The sequence below is a fragment of the Rattus rattus genome, chromosome 13 (assembly GCF_011064425.1).
Source record: "Rattus rattus isolate New Zealand chromosome 13, Rrattus_CSIRO_v1, whole genome shotgun sequence".
NCBI lineage: Eukaryota > Metazoa > Chordata > Mammalia > Rodentia > Muridae > Rattus > Rattus rattus.
The window spans coordinates 13244305-13263271 of NC_046166.1; the positions used below are offsets into that span (position 1 = coordinate 13244305).

Here is an 18967-nt window from a genome sequence, read left to right on the forward strand (position 1 = left end):
CAGTGATTATAGCCTTGGGAGGCCTTCCCACACCTAACTCGTTCCATTAAAGGCTCCATAAAGTAATGGGGTGGGGTTATTGTGATCACTGGCTGTAGGTCATCACTGAAGGAAGTCAAGACAGAAACTCACACAGGGCAGGAGCCTGAAGGCAGGAGCTGATGCTGAGGCCACAGAGGGGTGCTACTTACTGGCTTGTTCCCTATGGCTTGCTGGGCCTGCTTTTTTATAGGCTGAAGCATCAAGTCTTGAGTTCTAGGCCAGCACCTGCCGTAAGAACCAGCCAATGGCAGATGGGAGTGATTACAGGTCAAAGCCCTTTCCATTCGACTCTGATGGCTTCACTTCAGCTCCTGGAACTTTCACCCACTCCATCCGTGTACATGGCAAAGGTGTGTGAGCACACACTTATGGGGGGAGGGGAGGGAGATGCTGTTGTCACCATTCTCAAAACCCAGATGTCAAAGGTGACTAGAGGTCTGAGTGTTACGAGGGCTCTTGGGGCAGAAAAAGGACATGTGGAAAATGGAAACGGCGTGGGTTCATAAATGGAGAGCAGGCTCTCTTACCTCGAGGCAACTGGGTGTGGGAGCCCATCCAAGTGTTTAATCTTTATTGTTCGAATTGATGGGTAAGATGATTACTTGATTGATTGGTAGTGTGCACATCCCACAGGTGACAGAATACTTTTCAGGACTTCCTCATCAAATCCAGGCTTTGCCACACACATCTTTGCCCGCTGAGCCCTCTCGTCGGCCCCGAAGCTGGTGTTCAGATGTGCGTGGTTGCCATTGGAACCTAGCGTCATTCGGGGCAGAGCTGCAGTTCAAGTAAGAAGTGGGGGCAGTCTCAGGCTGGGTTAGACCTGGATTTGATCCCCAGCCACAGGGAAATGTCCAAACTGGGGTGTCATGATCCAAAGCTGCAGGGGCCTGTACCTAAGATGAAGGCACATGGCTTTCCTGTTGTCCCGAGCCCAGTGGTCCCACATTCTTGGATGTGCTTCTTGGGCAGGGGGCCAGGTGGCTCAGGTGTCCTGAGGATCATGCTGCTGCCTTGTGTCCCTGAACGGGAGACTGAAACAGAGCCCAGGTCAGGGAGTCGTTAAGTCTCTCAAAGTTGTCATATGGGAGAGGAGTATGTGGCTCTTGCTTAGCACCGGGGCAGCCTGGCTTCATCACCAGCACACACAGGCTGAATAAATAAATGGCCTGTCATATGAATGTATGGACCAGAGTGGCTTTCTGACCTCCAAAGCAACTCCTAGCCCTGTTCCTTGGTGCCTTTGTTTGTAAAATGAGGCTCAATATTAAATGTCACCTCACTCACAGCCTGGGAGGAGTTCTCCAAAGAGCCATATATGCAGTAGGTACTCAGTAAAAGCTATTCCCTCCTTCCCACCCTCCCTCCTGCAAGAATGACAGGTGCAGAAAGCAAGGAGCGTCTCCTGTCGCTTTAAAATATGCAAATAGCCTGCGGGTGAGTGTCCAGGCTCAGCCAACCAGTGCAGGGTTTATGAAGCACCGCGGGGCGGAACTCCTCCTGGCCACACCCATGGGCGGGGCCAGCGGCGCGCTCCGCAGCTCAAGGGGAGGGCGGGGCGCGCGTCTGGAGCGCGCAGGTGGCGGCCGCGAGAGGCGGTGAGTGTCCCTGGCGCGGAGTGCGGGTGCGGGGCGATGGTGCGGGGTGCGGGGCGCGGGTGCGGGGCGGGGGCGCGGGGCGGGGGCATAGCTCTATCCTGACCCGGCCCGAGCGTAGGTGCCGCCTGCAGAAGGCGGGGCGCTGCTCCATTGCATCCCTCAATCCCGGGCTGGGAGGGTGAGACCCCCCCAGGACTCCCAAATCTCTCTTCCTGGTCTCCAGCCTGCAGCTCCCTAGTTCTAAGCTGGGGTCCGCCTCCCTCGCTGCCCCCCATCCACGCCAGGGAACTGGGGTCCCCTTCCTCCAATTGCACCCACCCTGGGGTTGGTAGGCAGGTGGGGGCTCTGCCCGGCGAGTGTGGTAGGGCTACAGGGTATCTGGAGTATGGAGCGCGGGATCCCCTCCCTGGTGAGCGGGGCCTGGAGAGGCCTGGAGCCCGCACCAGGGACTCCCGCACCCTGTTAGGGGGGCGGCTGGCATCTGCTTCAAGGAACAGAATTAGACTAGGTGAATGAGGATCAGGGTGCAGAGAAGGTCAGGGGTGCCGCCCTCCACTTGCCCTCAGCATCAGGGACCTTTCATGGTGACCTTGGGCAGGTGACAGCACCTCCTTGACCCTTAGTCTCCTCTTCCGAATGTAGAGGTTGAGGAAGCCAAACTGTCTCAGATTCCCAATACCTGTGCCCCATTTTTCTAGGTGGGGACCACAATCTTCGGTCAAATGTTAGGGTAGACTCCGTTTTCCTAGTTGAGCCTGGTGTGGTCATTCCAGTCCTCCGGTGGCTGAGGCTGGAAGGTCTGCAGCTTGAGGCCAGCCTGGGCTACATAGACAGACTCTGCCTCATTAAAAAAAAAAAAAGCATAAACCAAAACAAACCATGATTTTGATTGATGGGTACAGTCTAGTCTGGGGTGGAGCAGGGGGATCTAAGGCCAGGAGAGGACAGTTTTCATCTGACCATAAGACGGACCTGCCTCCAATCAAGACCCACACTTTGTCACCCTAGTCCCACCCGTGTGACTGCCCAGGTCACACCCTGACCCACATACCATCACCTACAACAGGGTTCCTGGGCTGGTTTCTGGGCGGGGTCCCAGGTGGAAGGTCAGGTCTTAGTCCTTGCCTCTGGCAGGATAGTAGGGTAAGTTCCAGGCAGGAAGCCTGACACCCCCAAATTTGTGTGCTCAGACTGGACTGACTGAGCCTTCTGTGAAATGGGCCGAAACCCTGTGGGAAGATCAGAGGTGGTTGTGGAAGTGAGGGCACGCTGTAAACACCCACTCCTGTGGTAGTAATTATGATATTGCATCCATTAAATGGGGTCACAGCCAAGGAGGCAGTGGGATGTCTTTGAAGGGTGTGACCAGAGTCACCAGCCCAAGGACTGGGTACACAGTGGTGCTCAAAGTATGTCTGACAAATGAAATGACTCAGCCGAAGGCTTGCACAGAGGCCTCAGTTTCCCCATGGATTGCTGCTGGGGTTCAGGGGGCAGTGAAAGTCACACAACAAGGGGTCAATGGTTGTGGGCACAGCCAGCCTGTATCCAACCCCCAGAGTGCAGCTCTGGCCTGGTCTTGCCTGATTCAGTTCCCTGGTGCTGTTCACACAGTCAAGCCTTAGGTTTTGGGGACTCATTGTCAAGGGATGGGGTGCTTGCTGTGTGCCTCTGGGCAAGTCTCTGTCCCTAGACCTTATTCTAGTATTGCAGAAGCCAGAAAGCCCTGGGTTACATTAGGTAAACTGTCTTAGGGCAAAATATTTCAGAGGCCTATAGTGGTGTTTTTTTTTGTTTTTTTTGGTTCTTTTTTTTTTCCGGAGCTGGGGACCGAACCCAGGGCCTTGCGCTTCCTAGGCAAGCGCTCTACCACTGAGCTAAATCCCCAACCCCCTATAGTGTGTTTTAATGTCTTTCCAAATCACACAGGTTAAAACAAACCAAACCAAACCCCAAGAACGTGGTACTGAGAGACGCCTTGGAGTACTTAATATTTATGTACCAAACAAAGCCAAGCATGGTGGTGCACACCTGTCACCCCAGCGCCCAGAGGAGGAGGCAGGAGAATCAAACATTTGAGGTCATCCTCTGCTACATAGTGAATTTCTAGGCCAGCCTGGGCTACATGAGGCCATGTCTAAAAACAAACTTTAATCTGTTGAGCCTAAAGAAGTTGCAAAGAATATTTGAGTTTCCCCGTCTGAGGCTTCACCTGTCTCCAAGCCTCAGTTTCCCCTCATGGGCATACAGACCCAGCTCGGGCCAAGGTAGAGGATCTGTGGGTGTCTAAGTGTCTCTCTGGTAAGAGTCACGTCGCCCCCGGCCCACTCCCTCACCTCCCCCATCTGTGTGTTGTGCTGTGACTGTGGGGAGGTCCCAGGGGTGCTGGGCGGGGAGGTGACGGTTGGGTGGCAGGCAGGGCGGGCCGGGCTTCCTGTCCTCCCCCAGACAGAGGCCTCCAGTTAATGCTGGCGGAAGTGTTAAGGGTTACCTCCGGGTGCCTACCCCAGCCCTCAAGGCCACAACTCCTCAGTGCCCATCGGTGAGTTTGCCCCAATCTTTGTCTCCCGGAACAGAAAGGGATCCCAGAGCTGTGGCTCCTGGTCTGGGGCCAACGGTCTCAGTCCCTGTCACTTCCTGGCCAGGTGGCAGCATCCGGGCCTATCCTTGGTGCCACCTCTGGCCACTCTCCAGTCGACCCTGACCTGGGTACAGGTTGTGGCCTGTCAGGGGCTGCTGGGTGGAGTTCCGGGCAGCCAGGCGGGCAGTTATGGTTCCAATACCTGTGTCTGGCCGGGTGGGGTAGGGGACAACTTGAAGTGTGCCCCCTCAGAGGGCTTTTATGTAGGGGATGGTGGCAGGGTGCTGTCTAACATGAGCTCTGGGGACATTGATGGCTTCTGGAAAACCATTGTCCAAGAGCCTCTTGAACCTGGCAGAGTTATCAGGCCTGACAAAGAGGACTGCCGTCTTCCCAGAGGGATCCGCAAGCGTGTGTGTGCAAGAGTGCTTGGCACATGGGAGACACGGATTTTACTTCAGAGAAAGATGAAGTTGCCACACTGGTGTAGGGTCCTGGTCCTTAGGCACACTTTAGGAGGTTCAGATGGACTGCCTGGTCCCTAGTAGACACCAGGATATGGGGGGAAGGTGATGTAGTGCTCCAGACTGTCACCCCAGTACCTCAGAGACTGAGGCAGGATGATGACCCTGAATTAGCAGTCAGCCTAGGATACAGAGTACGGCTCTGCTTAAAAAAAAAAAAAAAATCAAAGACAAACCTCACAGCACAATATGGCCATTTGTGGCTTTCCTCCCTGGAGTGCCAGTTTGTCTTACCACAAGAGAGGCATTGCCCAACCCGAGGCTGGAGGGCATCCATCTGAAAATGAAATTATCACGTGCCCAGTGGACTCCTAATCTGGAGGACCCCAGCTGCCAAATCCCTCCTGTTGGCCTCAAGTTCCCAGCGCCCTCCCTGTATCTGGGACACATTGCCTCTCCAGGCTGGGCTGGGGGACCTGTGCCCAGTTCCCACCTGCTCCCCATCAGTTGTAGTCAGGTACAGTGACTTGCAGCTGAGTCCCCAGAGGCCGAGGCAGGAGGACCCAGAGTTCCAGACCAGGTTTGGCTACAGAACAACAACAACAAAAAAGGAATAATTTCAATGTTAGGTAAACTGAGGCTAAGGGCTGTGACTCCCTCCCCAGCGGGGCCCCCGGTAGTCCAGTCCTGTGGCCAGCTGACCTGTCTCATCTGTTGCTGGGCCTCCTGGGCTCCAGCTGTCGCCACGCAGCCCAGTAGCTCATCAAGTATGGATGAGGACAGAGGCTCCTGTGACAGTGGGCCTCCCTGTGCCCAGGATTCTGCACATCCCTCTGGTGTTGCTTGGCCCCACCCCTATACAAAGTGACCTGGAGTCTCTGGCTAAATCTTTTCTGGCTGTTCTGTCTCCTGCAGATGGAGAAACTGAGGCACAGAGCTGCGTGACTTGGAGCCAGGAGAAGAGTGGCTTCTGAGTGGTGGTTGGTACTCATGGGGCCCCGATGGGACCAGGGACAGAAGGACCCTGCCCTGCCAGGTTCATCATGCTTAGCCTGTTCCCACAGAAATCACCCAGCTGCTTTAGACACAAAATCCACTATCCCTTCCTGACATTTGACCTTGGCAAGTAGCTTCTCCTCTTGGGACATGACTCAGTTTCCCTACGTCTGAAATGCCCCAGAACCATTGTCTAGAGTTCAGGTCATCCCATACCACTCTGGCCCCACAAACCCATATCCATGCTTAAAAACCCCACCTGCTCCCTCCCTCTCAGCTCCTGTCCCTGTCCTGCTCCAGCCCCATGAGACTGGCGCACATGTGTCCCTGTTGCCTAGAACTACAGGACAAAGGCTAGGGCCTGCTCCTGGCCTTGGGCCCTCACTTCCCCAGTCCTCCTATATCAGGGAAGGGGGGAGGTCCCCTGTTCAAGCCCTTGCTTATGGCCCAGGCCCTCCACCCTACCTCTCTTTCCAGACAGACTCAGGACAGAGGCTACCAGGATGTCCTATTTTGGGGAACATTTTTGGGTAAGACCCTCTGTTTCTTCCACTTTCTTTTTATTTTGTTCTTTGCTGTTATTTCTGTGGAGGCTCACGAAGGGATGGAGGGACTTTTATGGTCAAGGGGAGACTAGGCAGACGGAAGGCAGAGGTTAAAGCATGGGTTGCCTTGACGCAGAGCAAGGAACAGATTAAGGCACTGAGAACTTGGCCCAGAGCAGCGTGTGTGTTCTGAAAATCACACAGTATAGCAGTACAGAGCTGGGTGTGGGGGTACACACCTGGACCACAGACTGAGGGAGGCCGAGGCAGGAGAATGGCAGCTCCAAGCCAGCCTGGGCAATAAAGGAACATGTTCCCGCAGATAACAAGTCAGAATAGCATGGCCTCGCACCTGGGGCCAGACCAAATTTCCCAGATCGGAGCCAATCCAACCAGGGAAATTCTGTGTATTTCCATCTTGGGACTTTGGGGGTTTTTTAAAGGGGTGAATTGACTCCCTCCTGACCTCTGCACCTGACCCTTGGCCATCTAGGCCTGCTGCAAACCAGATCTGGGAACGAGAGACTCTCAGACAGCTGCATCTGAGCCTGAGAAAGACACTTCCATTTTTAGGGACCTAGAGAGCCAACCTGATCCTGCGGCTCAGCCCATCTCAGGGATCCCACAGCCCGGTTTGCTGCGGCCCTGAAGGCTACTTTTCAGGATGTGCAAATGCCATTCCAACTTCAGGAAATATCCTGAATCCATCTGAGAGGTGTGACGCTGGGTGGCAGTCAAGGGCTGAGGTCTCCTCCCCGTTGGTCCAGGGAACTGGAGATCCACCAAGGGTGTTCAAGCAGCCTGGGAATGGGAGCCTAGAGTCAGGGAGATACCAGGCTGAAAGGCCCCTTCCTCCTTGGTAGGCCCACAGCTAGCAAAGTGGTAGCTGGTTGCTGAGCAACCCGTTGCCCCTAGCAACAATCCCCACTCCCTCCCCAGCTGGGGCTCTTCTTAACTTGCTGCTGCTTCTTAAAGGGCCCACCATCCTTTGCACCTGCAGGGCTCAGGCTTCTCCCTAAGACCGATTCTCCTATGGCCTCTGAATGGTTGGGTAACCCCCGGAGGTGTTGTCCTCTGAGTTGCATAGAACCTCTGTCCTGCAGTAGCAGCCCCAAAAGACACCCACATTTAGGAGCAGTGGTAATATAGCACCTCCGTGGATTGTATTTTATATTCCACGAGGTGTGAAAACGGGGGAAGGAGAAGTCAATGAGCGAAGAGAAAATAGAAGCCACCCCAACTTCCCTCCCATGCATACCCCAAGATAGCATGGCTGAGAAGGGCTCAGACCTTTGGTTCAGGATCCCTCTGGCTCAGAGGTTCTCCTCAGGAAGGGGCTGGCCAACCAGCCTCCACATGCCCAGGTAGGACAGGAAATGGGAGTTGCCTCTTGTGGGACATGGGTCTGTGGCTGATGTACTGGGATCCTTTTCTGGTTTTGCTTTGCTGGGGATAGAACTCAGGGCCTTACATGTAATAGGCAGGGGCTCCACCCCTGAGCCACGCCCTAGCCCCTCAGTGGGGGATCCTAGGAAGGGGCTCCACCTCTGAGCCATGCCCCTAGCTCCTCACCAAAAGCCCAGTGCTGACTGGTGTTAGGGGTGCCCCAGTTCCTTTGAGGTAAGTCCGGGTCAAAGCCTAGAGAGCTCTGGGGAGCCATGGCAGATGTGTAAGCAGTAGAGGGACATCGAACCGTGTTAGAATGCTTTTTGGCTGTCACCCAGGGGTTCTGATCAGAGACACAGGCCCTGGAAGTCCCTCCTCAGACCCTTGCTGCCTACCCACTCCGTGGAGGCAGACAGGGCTGAGGGCTTGCCAGGTCCGGGAAACGGGCCAGTGTTAGCTATGTTAGCTCCAGATAATGCCCTGGGCGGCAGTGCCTGGCGCAGCCTCACCCGAGGATCCCCAGCTGAGCAGGTGGGCTCAGTGGGAGCTGTGTGTGGAGCCCTCATTATTTCCCAGAGGCCTTCATGTCTAGCAGAGTGCCAGACGCATCTCACTCATAAAGCCATTGTGTGGCAGCTGCTACCATCAACCCTATTTTTCCACAAGACACAACTAAGGCTCAGAGAGGTGCAGCCACTGCCCCAAGTGGCCCAGCACACTTCAGTTGGAAGAAAGAAAATATGGGGTGGAGAAATAATGACCCTGTGAGGAGGCTGGAGCTCTGTGTAGCCATGGAGCTATAGAAAGATCTGTAGGGAAGCTGGGGGTGGGGGTGGGGGGGGGGGCAGAAATACTCTAAGGACTTTAGGAGTGTCGGCAGCTGATAGACAGTGGGGGTCACTGATAACAAAGTGAGGAATGGCGGTCTGCGGCTGGGGCATTTGGGCATGAGTCTGATGTGGATGAGAAGTGCTTGTCATTGCAAACATCAGGATTTCATTTCAAGACCCCAGCAGCCATGTAAAAAACTGGCATGCGGGACAGAACCCAGCGATAACCCTAGCATTGGCGAGTTGGAGGGAGAAGGATCTCTGGGGCTTTAGTTACGGGTTTCAGGTTCAATAAGAGACTCGGACTCAGGAAATGAGGTGGAGGACCACAGAGGAAGACACATTAAGTTGACCTCTGGCCACAGAGACCAGGAAGTGGAGGTCTCAGGAATGCTTCCTTCCCTCAAGCCGGTGGGAACATGCAGCCCGCTGATTGGGTTAGGGCTCTCCCCATCTCGGCAGCCATTTGGCTTCTTGGTCTCCAAGGCTTGTCCGTGTTGCTAGGCAACCTAGATGTCCTTCTCTGACTTCTACATCTCCTCTCTCATCCCTTACAGGGCGACAAAAACCATGGCTTTGAGGTCCTCTACCATTGTGTGAAGCAGGGACCCGTGGCCACCAAGGAGCTGGCTGACTTCATTAGGGAAAGGTGAGGCCGAGGCCACGCCCACTCAGAGACAGTGTGCTGGGACGAACCCATAAGGGACACGCCCACAGCTCACCCTCAAAGCAACTTCCCTGGGACTCAAGGACGGGTCAAGGGAGCAGAACTACTGGGGTTCCGCGAGTGAAATGACGTAGTCATCCCAGTTCCTCCAATCCTGTAGGCTCACTTCTGCCTTGAGACGCCTTTGTTTATCTTTATTTTACTTTCTATTTTGAACTTACCTGTGTGGAGGGGTTGTGCTCATGTCATGACAGACATGTGAAGGGCAGAGGACAGCTCAGAACCCGGTTCTCTGCTTCCATTGTGTGTGTGTGTGTGTGTGTGTGTGTGTGTGTGTGTGTGTGTGTGTGTACTGGGGATTGAACTCGTGTCACTGGGCTTGGCTGCAAGCACCTTTATCCACTGAGCCATCGCCCTGGCCTGCATGCCCCTTTAAAATCGTGACCCAGGGGTCAGGACACCTCTATTGAGATTAAGATCACTGCTCACAGGGGGATCAGAAGTGAAAACATGCATGTTGCTAGCATGATGACATGGTCCCAGAACCCAGATAGTTGAAGCTGGAGAATTACCAAGAGTTTAAGGCCCTTCTAGGCCACACACATGGCCAGCTCCATTGTCAAAACAAAATAAACAACAAACAAACAAACAAAAACAACGAAATAAAATAAAAATATTACTTAAGGAAATACAAAATTGCCCACGGGAAACAATTATCCAGTCAACTTGGAAAAGTCTTTTTTGAGAGCATGCTGTAGAGATAGGAAAACTGAAGCAGGGAAAGGCCTTTCTTGGGGGACTGTAATCTGTTATCTTGGTCCTTTCTCTGACCCAGGGCCAGCATCGAGGAGACATACTCGAAGGCCATGGCCAAACTGTCCAAGCTAGCCAGCAACGGGACCCCCATGGGGTGAGTACAGCTGGATGGGGGAGGGGCGCTCAACTGACCTTGGCCTGGGACTTGGTGGACACAATAGCCAAGTTCCGTATCAGCAATGACGGCTGTGCTATGTGTGAGGGGCCCCTGGGGTATCAGATGATGTAGACTCTGCCTGTCCCCAGGACCTTCGCCCCGCTCTGGGAGGTCTTCCGTGTGTCCTCGGATAAACTGGCACTGTGCCACCTGGAGCTGACTAGGAAGCTCCACGATCTCCTCAAGGATGTGCTGCGCTATGGCGAGGAACAGCTCAAGACCCACAAGAAGGTAATGGGCTGCCCCAGCAGGTATGCAGGGGCATTGGGGCTCCGAGGACCCCAGATGAGCCTGCGTACACATCTGCAACTCTCAGATGCATGAGAGCCACAGCCCAGCCTCTCACTGGGGGATCCTAGTCTGCGTTTCACTCCCAAGCCACACCCCTTCCTTGCTCCCTCCCACCCACAGTGCAAGGAGGAAGTTCAGGGCACTGTGGATGCGGTACAGATGTTGGCAGGTGTGGGGCAGCTCCTGCCAAAGTCTCGCGAGAATTACCTGAGCCGCTGCATGGACCTGGAGAGGTTGCGTAGAGAGAACACCAGCCAGAAGGAGATGGACAAGGTTTGTTGGCCTCATGATCAGAGAGGGACAGCATGCTGCAAGGTGCTAGGCATACATTGTGTGGGCACCTCCTCTGGCTTTGCGAAGATGACTTGGCAGGGTGGTAAAGCCACCTCACTGTCCTGGTCTGTGATTCTTAGGCAGAAACCAAAAGCAAGAAGGCAGCCGACAGCCTGCGGCGCTCTGTGGATAAGTACAACTCAGCCCGAGCCGACTTTGAGATCAAGATGCTTGATTCAGCCCTGGTGAGAAGCCCGCCCTGTAGATCCTGCGGTCCCTGCTGGGGCGCTTTGTCCTTGGAGGAACCCGTCTCTCAGCTGTAGGAACTTTAGGGCCACAGGCTGGGAAGCCAAGCTATAGCCAGGCTACGGTAGCACACGCCAGCAGCTGGGACTCAAGGGGAGAGGATCAGGAGTTCAAGGAGATGTATATGTATGTGTATGTGTATATATTCAAATGTATATATTCAAATGTGTATATATGTGTTTGCTAAAGTGAAAGCATTCTTGTCAGCGAGTGTCATGGCATCAGACTGTATCCAGGTGTTCCAATGGTGTCATTAGTTAAGATGTCGTCTCTGCGACTGGTCGCTTCTTTCTAGGAACTTTCTAGGAACTCTAGGACAGAGGATGTGCTGTGGTGTTTGTGTGTGTGAAGCGTAGACTATCTCTAATCCAACAGGGTGATTTTTCTTTTCGTCACTGGCCCTTGAACTCACAAAGATTTTTTTTTTTTTTTTTTTTTAGCTGGGGACCGAACCCAGGGCCTTGCGCTTGCTAGGCAAGCTCTCTACCACTGAGCCAAATCCCCAACCCCACTCACAAAGATTTTGACTTGCATCAAAAATCCTAAGGCAGGATCTCATTGGTGCTACTCTAAGCCAGTCAGAGCAGACAGGAGTTGGGCGGATCAGATTGGTCAGCCTGGGTCACATGCCCTTCTCACCACAGCGGTTTCAGGCCATGGAGGAGGCGCACCTGCAGCACATGAAGACTTTGCTGGGCTCCTATGCTCACTCTGTGGAGGACACCCACGTGCAGATTGGGCAGGTGAGAATGGGCCTGCGCAGGCAGCCACAGATGTAAGCTGGGCAAGCGAGAGGCTCCGCCCTCGTGCCACACCCACCGAGGCCCCTCCCCTCACGCCTTCCCCCTATCCAGGTGCATGAGGAATTTAAGCAGAATGTGGAAAATGTGACGGTGGACATGCTCCTCAGGAAATTTGCAGAGAGCAAGGGCACCGGGCGCGAGAAGCCTGGTGAGTGACTGCAAGACCTCTCTGACCCTCAGTTGCTTCTCTAGAAAATAGGATAGTACATTTCCAGGTCCCCCAGAAGGCGCCTGGTGGCTGCTCTCTCATATTTGCGTCTTAGACCTGATTTCTAAGGGTCTGCTTGGAGGTTCGGCTGTTTCTCTGTAGCCTAAGGAAGCCATTAAAGGTGCTGAGCACTAAATGTCTTTGTTGAGAGCCAGAGTTTTATAGTCAGGCTGGGTTTGTGTCCTTTCTCATCCCTTGCTATGTGACCTTAGTTGCATATCCTGACTTATCTGAGCCTGCTTCCTCTGTGCTAAAGTGGAAATCACAACCTCCTGCTTGCACACTGTCCCCTGTCCAAGTGACCAGGAAAGCCAAGGTCTTCTTGCTGTCTTTATGTTGTCATCCCTGGGTCTGCCGTACCTAGATCCCTTCTCACCTATCCATTCATGGCTTCCATTGTTGAGCCTGGATGCTGCTGTCCCTGGAAGGCCTGGCTCTACCCCTCAGACATCTCCATCACCCACCCCTCTCCCCCACAGGGCCTCTGGACTTTGATGCATACAGCTCAGCTGCCCTGCAGGAAGGCAAGTACGTCTGGGCCTGGATGCCCAGGTTAGACCCATGGTGTGGGAGGGGGAACTGGATAGAGAGAGGGAGAACCTTCCGGATCTCAGCTACCCACTTCTGTCAACAGCAATGAAACGTCTCCGTGGAGCCAAGGCTTTCCGCCTTCCGGGACTGAGCCGTCGGGAGCCACGTGCATCTGTGTGAGGAAGTGCTCCACTCTGGCCCAGGCTACCCCAAAATCCTGACCTTGCTAGTACAGAAGTCCCCTATGTGATTCTGACCCAGTATCATCCCCACCTGGGCTATTCCAGAAAAACCTGTCCCAGGCTAGCCCAGTAGTGCTTTAACCCAGGTTGGGCCAGAAGCCACTCGACCCATTATAGCCTAGGCTGGCCATAATCCCTTCTTTTGTCAAGTCTAGCTAGCTCCTCACCTGTTCTACTGTTTGAGGCTGTTTCTGCAGCTCCCTATAGATGCCTGCTACAGTCTCAAAGAAGCCCAAGGGTCCCTGCTTATAGACTAGCCTAGGACAATATGGAGTATCCTCTAGGGGCCCTGGTCACTCACCCCTTTTCTTTGTTTGTCCCCAGTGACTTCCCAGAGTCTGGCTCAGGGGTGAGTACTGGTAGGGTGGGGCAGCAGGTTGATGGAGTTTGTTCTTCAAGGCCTGGAAAGAGGGGCCAAGAGGGAGGGGGTGTCTCAGAATCAAGTCTCTGCCCTGTGGTCCCCATGTGGAGGACTGGGAACTTGGCTGTGCCTCACCTTTCTCCCTTGGATGTGCCTACTCCTGGAATATAATCTGGGCCCCGAGTGGGCAAGATGAAGCCTGACTCCCTCCCCAGGTGCCTCCAGAGGTTGATGAGGAAGGCTTCACTGTGCGCCCCGATACATCTCAGAACAATATCCTTTGACTCTGTACCTGGGGGGGGGGTATGGGCATGGGCCCTGTCCTGCGTGCTTCACAATGGTAAAGATGTGGAGAGGGGAGAGATGGAGGCAGAGGCCTGTCCCCATATGTCCCTATATGTCCCCATATGTCCCTATATGTCCTATGTCCAGCATAGGAGACAGAAGCAGGCACATCTCCAAATAGGTTCCAGGCCAACCAGGGTTATGTAGAGGGATCCTGTTTCAAAATAAAGATAGACAGACAGATAAGACAGATGGACTTTTATTGCGGTGGGGGTGGGGGTGGGGGAGTATCCAGGGCAGCATCCTGGAGGAAGGGCACCAGTGTTAGGGTTTAGTGGTTGAATAGAAGCTCCCCAAATAGCTTCCTGAGTATATTATACAAGATCTCTGGGTGGGAAGAGTGTGGTCAGACTCAAGGTTAGCTCCTTGACCACGGCCCACATGAGGCTGAGCCCCCACGCTTCTCCTCTAGTGACTCTGATTTTGATGATGAGGAGCCTAGAAAGTTCTATGTTCGCATCAAGCCCGCCCCCGCCCGCACCATGGCCTGCAGCTCTGAAGCTGCAGCCGCCCAGCTCAGGGCCACAGCCGGCAGCCTCATCCTCCCACCAGGCCCAGGGGTGAGGTGGGGTGGGCCCAGGGGTGAGGTGGGCACAGGGGACCAGCCGAGTGTGGCTGAGCCTGATGTTACTTGATTCTTTGTTTTGTCCACAGGGCACCATGAAACGTCTCTCATCGCGTGAGTAGCTGGCCTGTCAGGCTGAGGCAGTGCCATGGAGGGGAGCTGAATAACTGCTTGAAGGCTGTGAATTAGAGTTGGTTGGAGATGGCCGCTGAGCCACTCGGACCCTCGGGTGCCTTTTCTACAAAGCAGGATCATTAAGTGATAGGAGCTGGAAGGGCAGCAGGGGCAGGCCTAGAGCCAAGCGGGACTTCTGTGCTAGCAGGGGCAGGATTTTGGGCTAGCCTGGGCCAGGTGGGGCACTTCTTCACAGAGATGCACTGAGCTACCGCCAGCTCAGTACCTCTGCCCGCTCTGCTGGTCACCTCGGGCCTCTGGTTGACAAGTGCCAGCTATGGTCTAATGGGACAGAAACTCAAGGCTTTGTCTGTCCTAGGGGACACTTCTGGGAAGCCACAGAGACCTCGGTCGGCCCCACGCAGCAGGTGGGTCTTGCAGGGACATGATTGAGCAGGCAGATGGGTCCCAAGTTCCTGCCTCCAGCTCCCTCACCCTGGCCTAAGGTCCCACTATTGGACACTTATTAAGTGCCTGCTGTGTACTTGTGCTACCCTGGATCTGGGAGGCCTGTAGACAGGGTCAAAATTCCTCATAGCAGGGTCTTGGTGCAGTGATGCCCGGACGCAGGGGTGGGGTGGGGCTGCGCTGCGTGGGCGGGGCCCTGAGGGAGGCAGTAACCACGGAGCCCTGAAAAGCAGAGGATTTGCGGGTGCAACCGTGCTGGGGGTAGGAACAGTCTGTGGAAAGGTGCCAGGCTCAGACTTGCTCCTGTCGCTGTTCCCAGCTGCACAGAGAAGCCGCTGGCCTCGGAGGAGCCACTGTCCAAGAGCCTCTTTGGGCCGCCGCTGGAGTCTGCCTTCGACCACGAGGACTTCACAGGTAGAGGGGGTGTGCACAGCAGGAGGGGTGGGAGGCCATATTGGGTGGGGATTTGGTTGGAATGGGGGGTCATGGAGGCTTGGCTAGGAGGCAGGGACAGAATGGAGGATCTGCGGACATGGGCAGTCACAGCTAGGCCTGGACTATGGCGACCCACCCCTGTGCCCTCATCCCTAGGCTCCAGCAGCCTGGGCTTCACATCCAGCCCATCTCCTTTCTCATCCTCATCTCCGGAGAATGTGGAAGACTCGGGCCTGGACTCTCCATCTCTTGCTGCACCCGGTCCATCACCTGAGTCCTGGGTCCCCCGGCCAGGCACCCCGCAGAGCCCACCCACCTGCAGGGCACAGCACCAGGAGGCCAGGGACCCAATGCCTCGTGTGCCCTCGCCAGGTCCCTGGGGGCCTGAGGCAGGTGCAGGCGCAGGTAAGCTGGAACCCAGCAGGTGTCCCCGGGCAGGTGTCCCCAGGCAAGCTGGGTGCAGATGGTGGCCTTCTTATGTGGGATCACCTGATAACTGAGCAAAGGCCTTGGGGCAGGAGAGCAGGTATTGAGTTGGTCCCCATGAGGTTGGGGGTGAGCTTAAACATGGACCTAAAACACCTGTGTTGGAGGAAGTGTGGGCGGACCCTGTGGCCATCAATGGAGATGTCATAGAAGTGGAAATCCAACCCAGGAAGCTAGCTGGCACTCATGGGAAAGAATCTGGTTCTTGGCAGAGCTAAGGGGGTGGGATATTAGAGTTACTGACAGAGGCACAGCTGATGGTGGGGACTCTCACTCTGAAGATGTAGGTCACTGAATCACCATATCTATGGCTTATCCACCTCCTAGCCCATCAGTCCTTCCTGGGACAGACCTAGTTACAGCACCCCCCCTTACCCAGCTGCCCATCTGGGGCCTAAGGCATTACCCAGAAACCCTTGAAACATTGTCTCTTCTTGAGGGTTAATACTCCTAAACTCCTGGCAAGTCTCTGCCCAGCCATATCCTTATTCTAGACTCACTGACGCTGGCTGACCCTACCAGGGAGGGCCTGGCTGCCACGCTGAGGAGACCACGGTCCAGGAAAGTGTCCTGCCCGCTCACCAGGAGCAGTGGTGACCTGGTGGGTGATGGGCTGATGACTGCAGGTTGGGAAGAGGCCAGAAGCTGCCCCTGCAGGTAGCTTTGGTTAGCTCACACCCCCGGTTCTCTCTTGTCCTCCAGTGCCGGTCGCTCAGCCCATCCCCACTGGGATCCTCTGCCCCCACCATACCCCCTGACCGGCCCAGCTTCTCCGCCCAGATGGGACACGGTTTGTGGGGACCCTTGGAGCCTCGGACCCCTTCTCTGACTGGGATGGTGGCTAAGCGGGTGAGGCGTGCCCTGCTTCTGACCTTCTGACCTTCCCACAGGTGTCTCCCGTGGCCCCAGCCCAGTGGTCCTGGGATCCCAGGACACCTTGCCTGTGGCCACAGCCTTCACTGAGTATGTCTATGCCTTTTTCCGTGGCCACAACCCCAGGTAGGCAGTCACAGGGACAGTGATGCCAAGTGCAGGATCAACCAGAGGGCTTCAGAGCTATCTAGTCCTGAGGCCAGTCTAAAGAGGCCATGGGGACTTGTGGTGGAGACAGGCCAAGGGTGAATTGGGAACTTTGAAGCTGGCTTGCCCTCCCTGGGGTTAACACCCTTAGGGATGCTCAAAACACCAAGTGTGTTCTGGTTTGAGATTCCTGGTGGCCCAGGAGAAAAAGGGATCTAAGGAAGATACTTTCATGAATACTGAAATGTGGGCTGGGTTGGAGAAATTCATCTTGCGAGGGGGGTGGGGGAAGGGGAGTGGGGGAGGGGGGAGGGGAGGAAGAAGAGGTGGGGCGGAGGGTGCTGGGAACAATCAGAGCCCCTCAGGAGCTTTGACTGCAAGTGTAACTAGGAGGGGAAGCCCTGATCCCATACCCAATCTGTTCCCTGTTCCCTAGTTGCCTGGCTCGAGTCACCGGGGAGTTGACCATGACCTTCCCTGCGGGCATTGTACGTGTGTTCAGTGGGACCCCACCACCACCTGTCCTCAGCTTCCGGCTGGTGCACACGTCCCCCATAGAACACTTACAGCCCAACGCTGACCTGATCTTCAGGTGCCTTGCATGGGAGAGGGTCCCAGATGTCAGTGGGCCCAGGGGCCCAGGGCCTTAAATGCCTATAGCGCCTCCTGCTAGTTGTGTGGCATGGGGTAGGTGGCTGTCCCTCTCAGGACCTACCACTCCCACTCACAGCAGGCCAGTCTGGAGTGGGAAGGTGTCTCCCGAGTGGTGAGGATGTTCTGTCTGTCTCTAAAGCGACCCCTCCCAGAGTGACCCGGAGACCAAAGATTTCTGGCTGAACATGGCGGCATTGACGGAGGCCCTGCAGCACCAGGCTGAGCAGAACCCCACCGCCTCCTACTACAACCTGGTGCTGTTGCGGTACCAGGTGCGGCTGAGCAGGGACAGGGCGAGGGCGGGCCACATAAATTATGCAAATACAGAAAGTGCCTTGCGCCCTCTGCTGGCCACGCGTGGTACTGCGTATGGTCCTGCTTGGACCAGGCTGGGGTTGGGGGGACAGCGGCTGCATAGCCCGTGTAGCTGGATGTGGCAATGTCGCCCAGACACCTCTATCTTTTCATTCCTAAGTTCTCCCGCCCTGGACCCAAGTCAATGCCCCTGCAAATGAGCGCCCACTGGCAGTGCGGGCCCACACTCACGCGGGTTTCGGTGGAGTATAGCTACCGTGCGGGTGCCACTGCTGTGTCCACGCCACTCACTAACGTCCAGATCCTGCTGCCCGTGGGGGAGCCGGTCACCAGTGTGCGGCTGCAGCCTGCGGCCACCTGGTGAGTCACCCGGCCTCACTGGGAACATATAAGCCAGCAAACAAGAGCCCTGGCTGAGCCATGCCACACCCCTGCACGGATAGAGAAACTTGAGACTTGACTGGGCATGGGTTTGCAGAGACCACAGGTGACTGACCAGAGTCCTCTCTGTAGAGTCTGACCCAGATTCCCTTACCACCAGGAACACAGAGGAAAAGAGGTTCACATGGAAGCTTCCAGATGTGCGTGAGGCAGGGGGTGAGTCACCGCACTGATGAGGGCTGCTGCATGGGAGAAATTGCGGGTGGGCAGCTCGTTAAAACTAGACATACTCTAGCTTGTGGGAACTGAAGAATTCTAAAGGAGGATTCTCAGGGGACAGGACTGGCCTGTGCAAAGGAACTGTGGCAGGAGCGCATCCTGGATTCCTGGATCCCGGGTCTAGGGGACGGGTGTGCGAGGTCTGATTTAGTCGAGGCTGACCCCTGGCCCGGTAGGCTCGGGCCACCTATCCGCCAGCTGGCAGCCGCAGTCGGGGCCCAGCACCCCAAGCCCCGTGACCGCACAATTCACCAGTGAGGGCGCCACGCTATCCGGCCTGGACCTGGAGCTGCTGGGTGGCGGCTACCGCATGTCCCTGGTGAAGCGGAGATTCACAGGTAGCTGCTGCGCAGGGGCTGGAGGAGCAGAGTGGGGTGGAGAGTCAGGAGGTGGAGCTCACGGGAGACCCCCACGTTCTGTTCCCGTAGGGATGTACCTCACCAGCTGCTGAGGTGCCCGGTGCACGGGGACCGCCTGCCCTCCCGCTGCCGCCGCCGGCTCCCAGCTGCCCCAGACTGGACTCCATGGACAGGAACGCCCCCACCCCCTACCCTGTTTCAGTCTGGCTCAGCCAACTCCTCCTGCCTCCGTCCGCAAACAGGGGCCCTGGCCCTTTAGTATTCTTTTTTTTTTTAAGTATTCTTTAAATAAACAGTTTTCTAGCAAAATAAAGAGGAATCCTCTTTCTGGTTCAGACTGGGAAGGATGGGAGGAGGAGAAAGGGGGTGCTGATACCCACAATGCATTTCATCCCCAGGGCTGTGTGAGCTGCCTATTCCTGCTGACATACAGCTGAGTTAGAGGGAGG

At 55.5% G+C, this 18967-nt stretch overlaps 1 protein-coding gene across 3 annotated transcripts; it reads left to right on the forward strand.

Moving 5' to 3' along the window:
• The first annotated feature begins 813 nt into the window (after positions 1-813).
• On the forward strand, positions 814-18831 carry Fcho1 (FCH and mu domain containing endocytic adaptor 1). 3 transcript variants are annotated; one of them, XM_032918488.1, is made up of 28 exons: positions 814-830; positions 5601-5665; positions 6159-6211; positions 9000-9091; positions 9945-10019; positions 10172-10313; positions 10494-10646; positions 10787-10891; positions 11597-11695; positions 11807-11903; positions 12443-12487; positions 12598-12670; positions 13061-13085; positions 13313-13370; positions 13824-14002; positions 14097-14121; positions 14501-14549; positions 14909-15003; positions 15181-15429; positions 16005-16111; positions 16213-16300; positions 16401-16509; positions 16967-17122; positions 17324-17456; positions 17660-17859; positions 18041-18096; positions 18336-18497; positions 18588-18831. In XM_032918488.1, the coding sequence occupies exons 3-28, from the start codon at positions 6185-6187 to the stop codon at positions 18608-18610; spliced, it is 2622 nt and encodes an 873-aa protein (XP_032774379.1). In that variant the 5' UTR covers positions 814-830; positions 5601-5665; positions 6159-6184; the 3' UTR covers positions 18611-18831. The 3 variants fall into 3 exon arrangements, with proteins under 3 accessions (XP_032774379.1, XP_032774378.1, XP_032774380.1); XM_032918487.1 differs by lacking the exon at positions 814-830 and adding an exon at positions 1564-1640; XM_032918489.1 differs by lacking the exon at positions 814-830 and adding an exon at positions 1564-1640 and having other exon boundaries at positions 6163-6211.
• Positions 18832-18967: the final 136 nt, after the last annotated feature.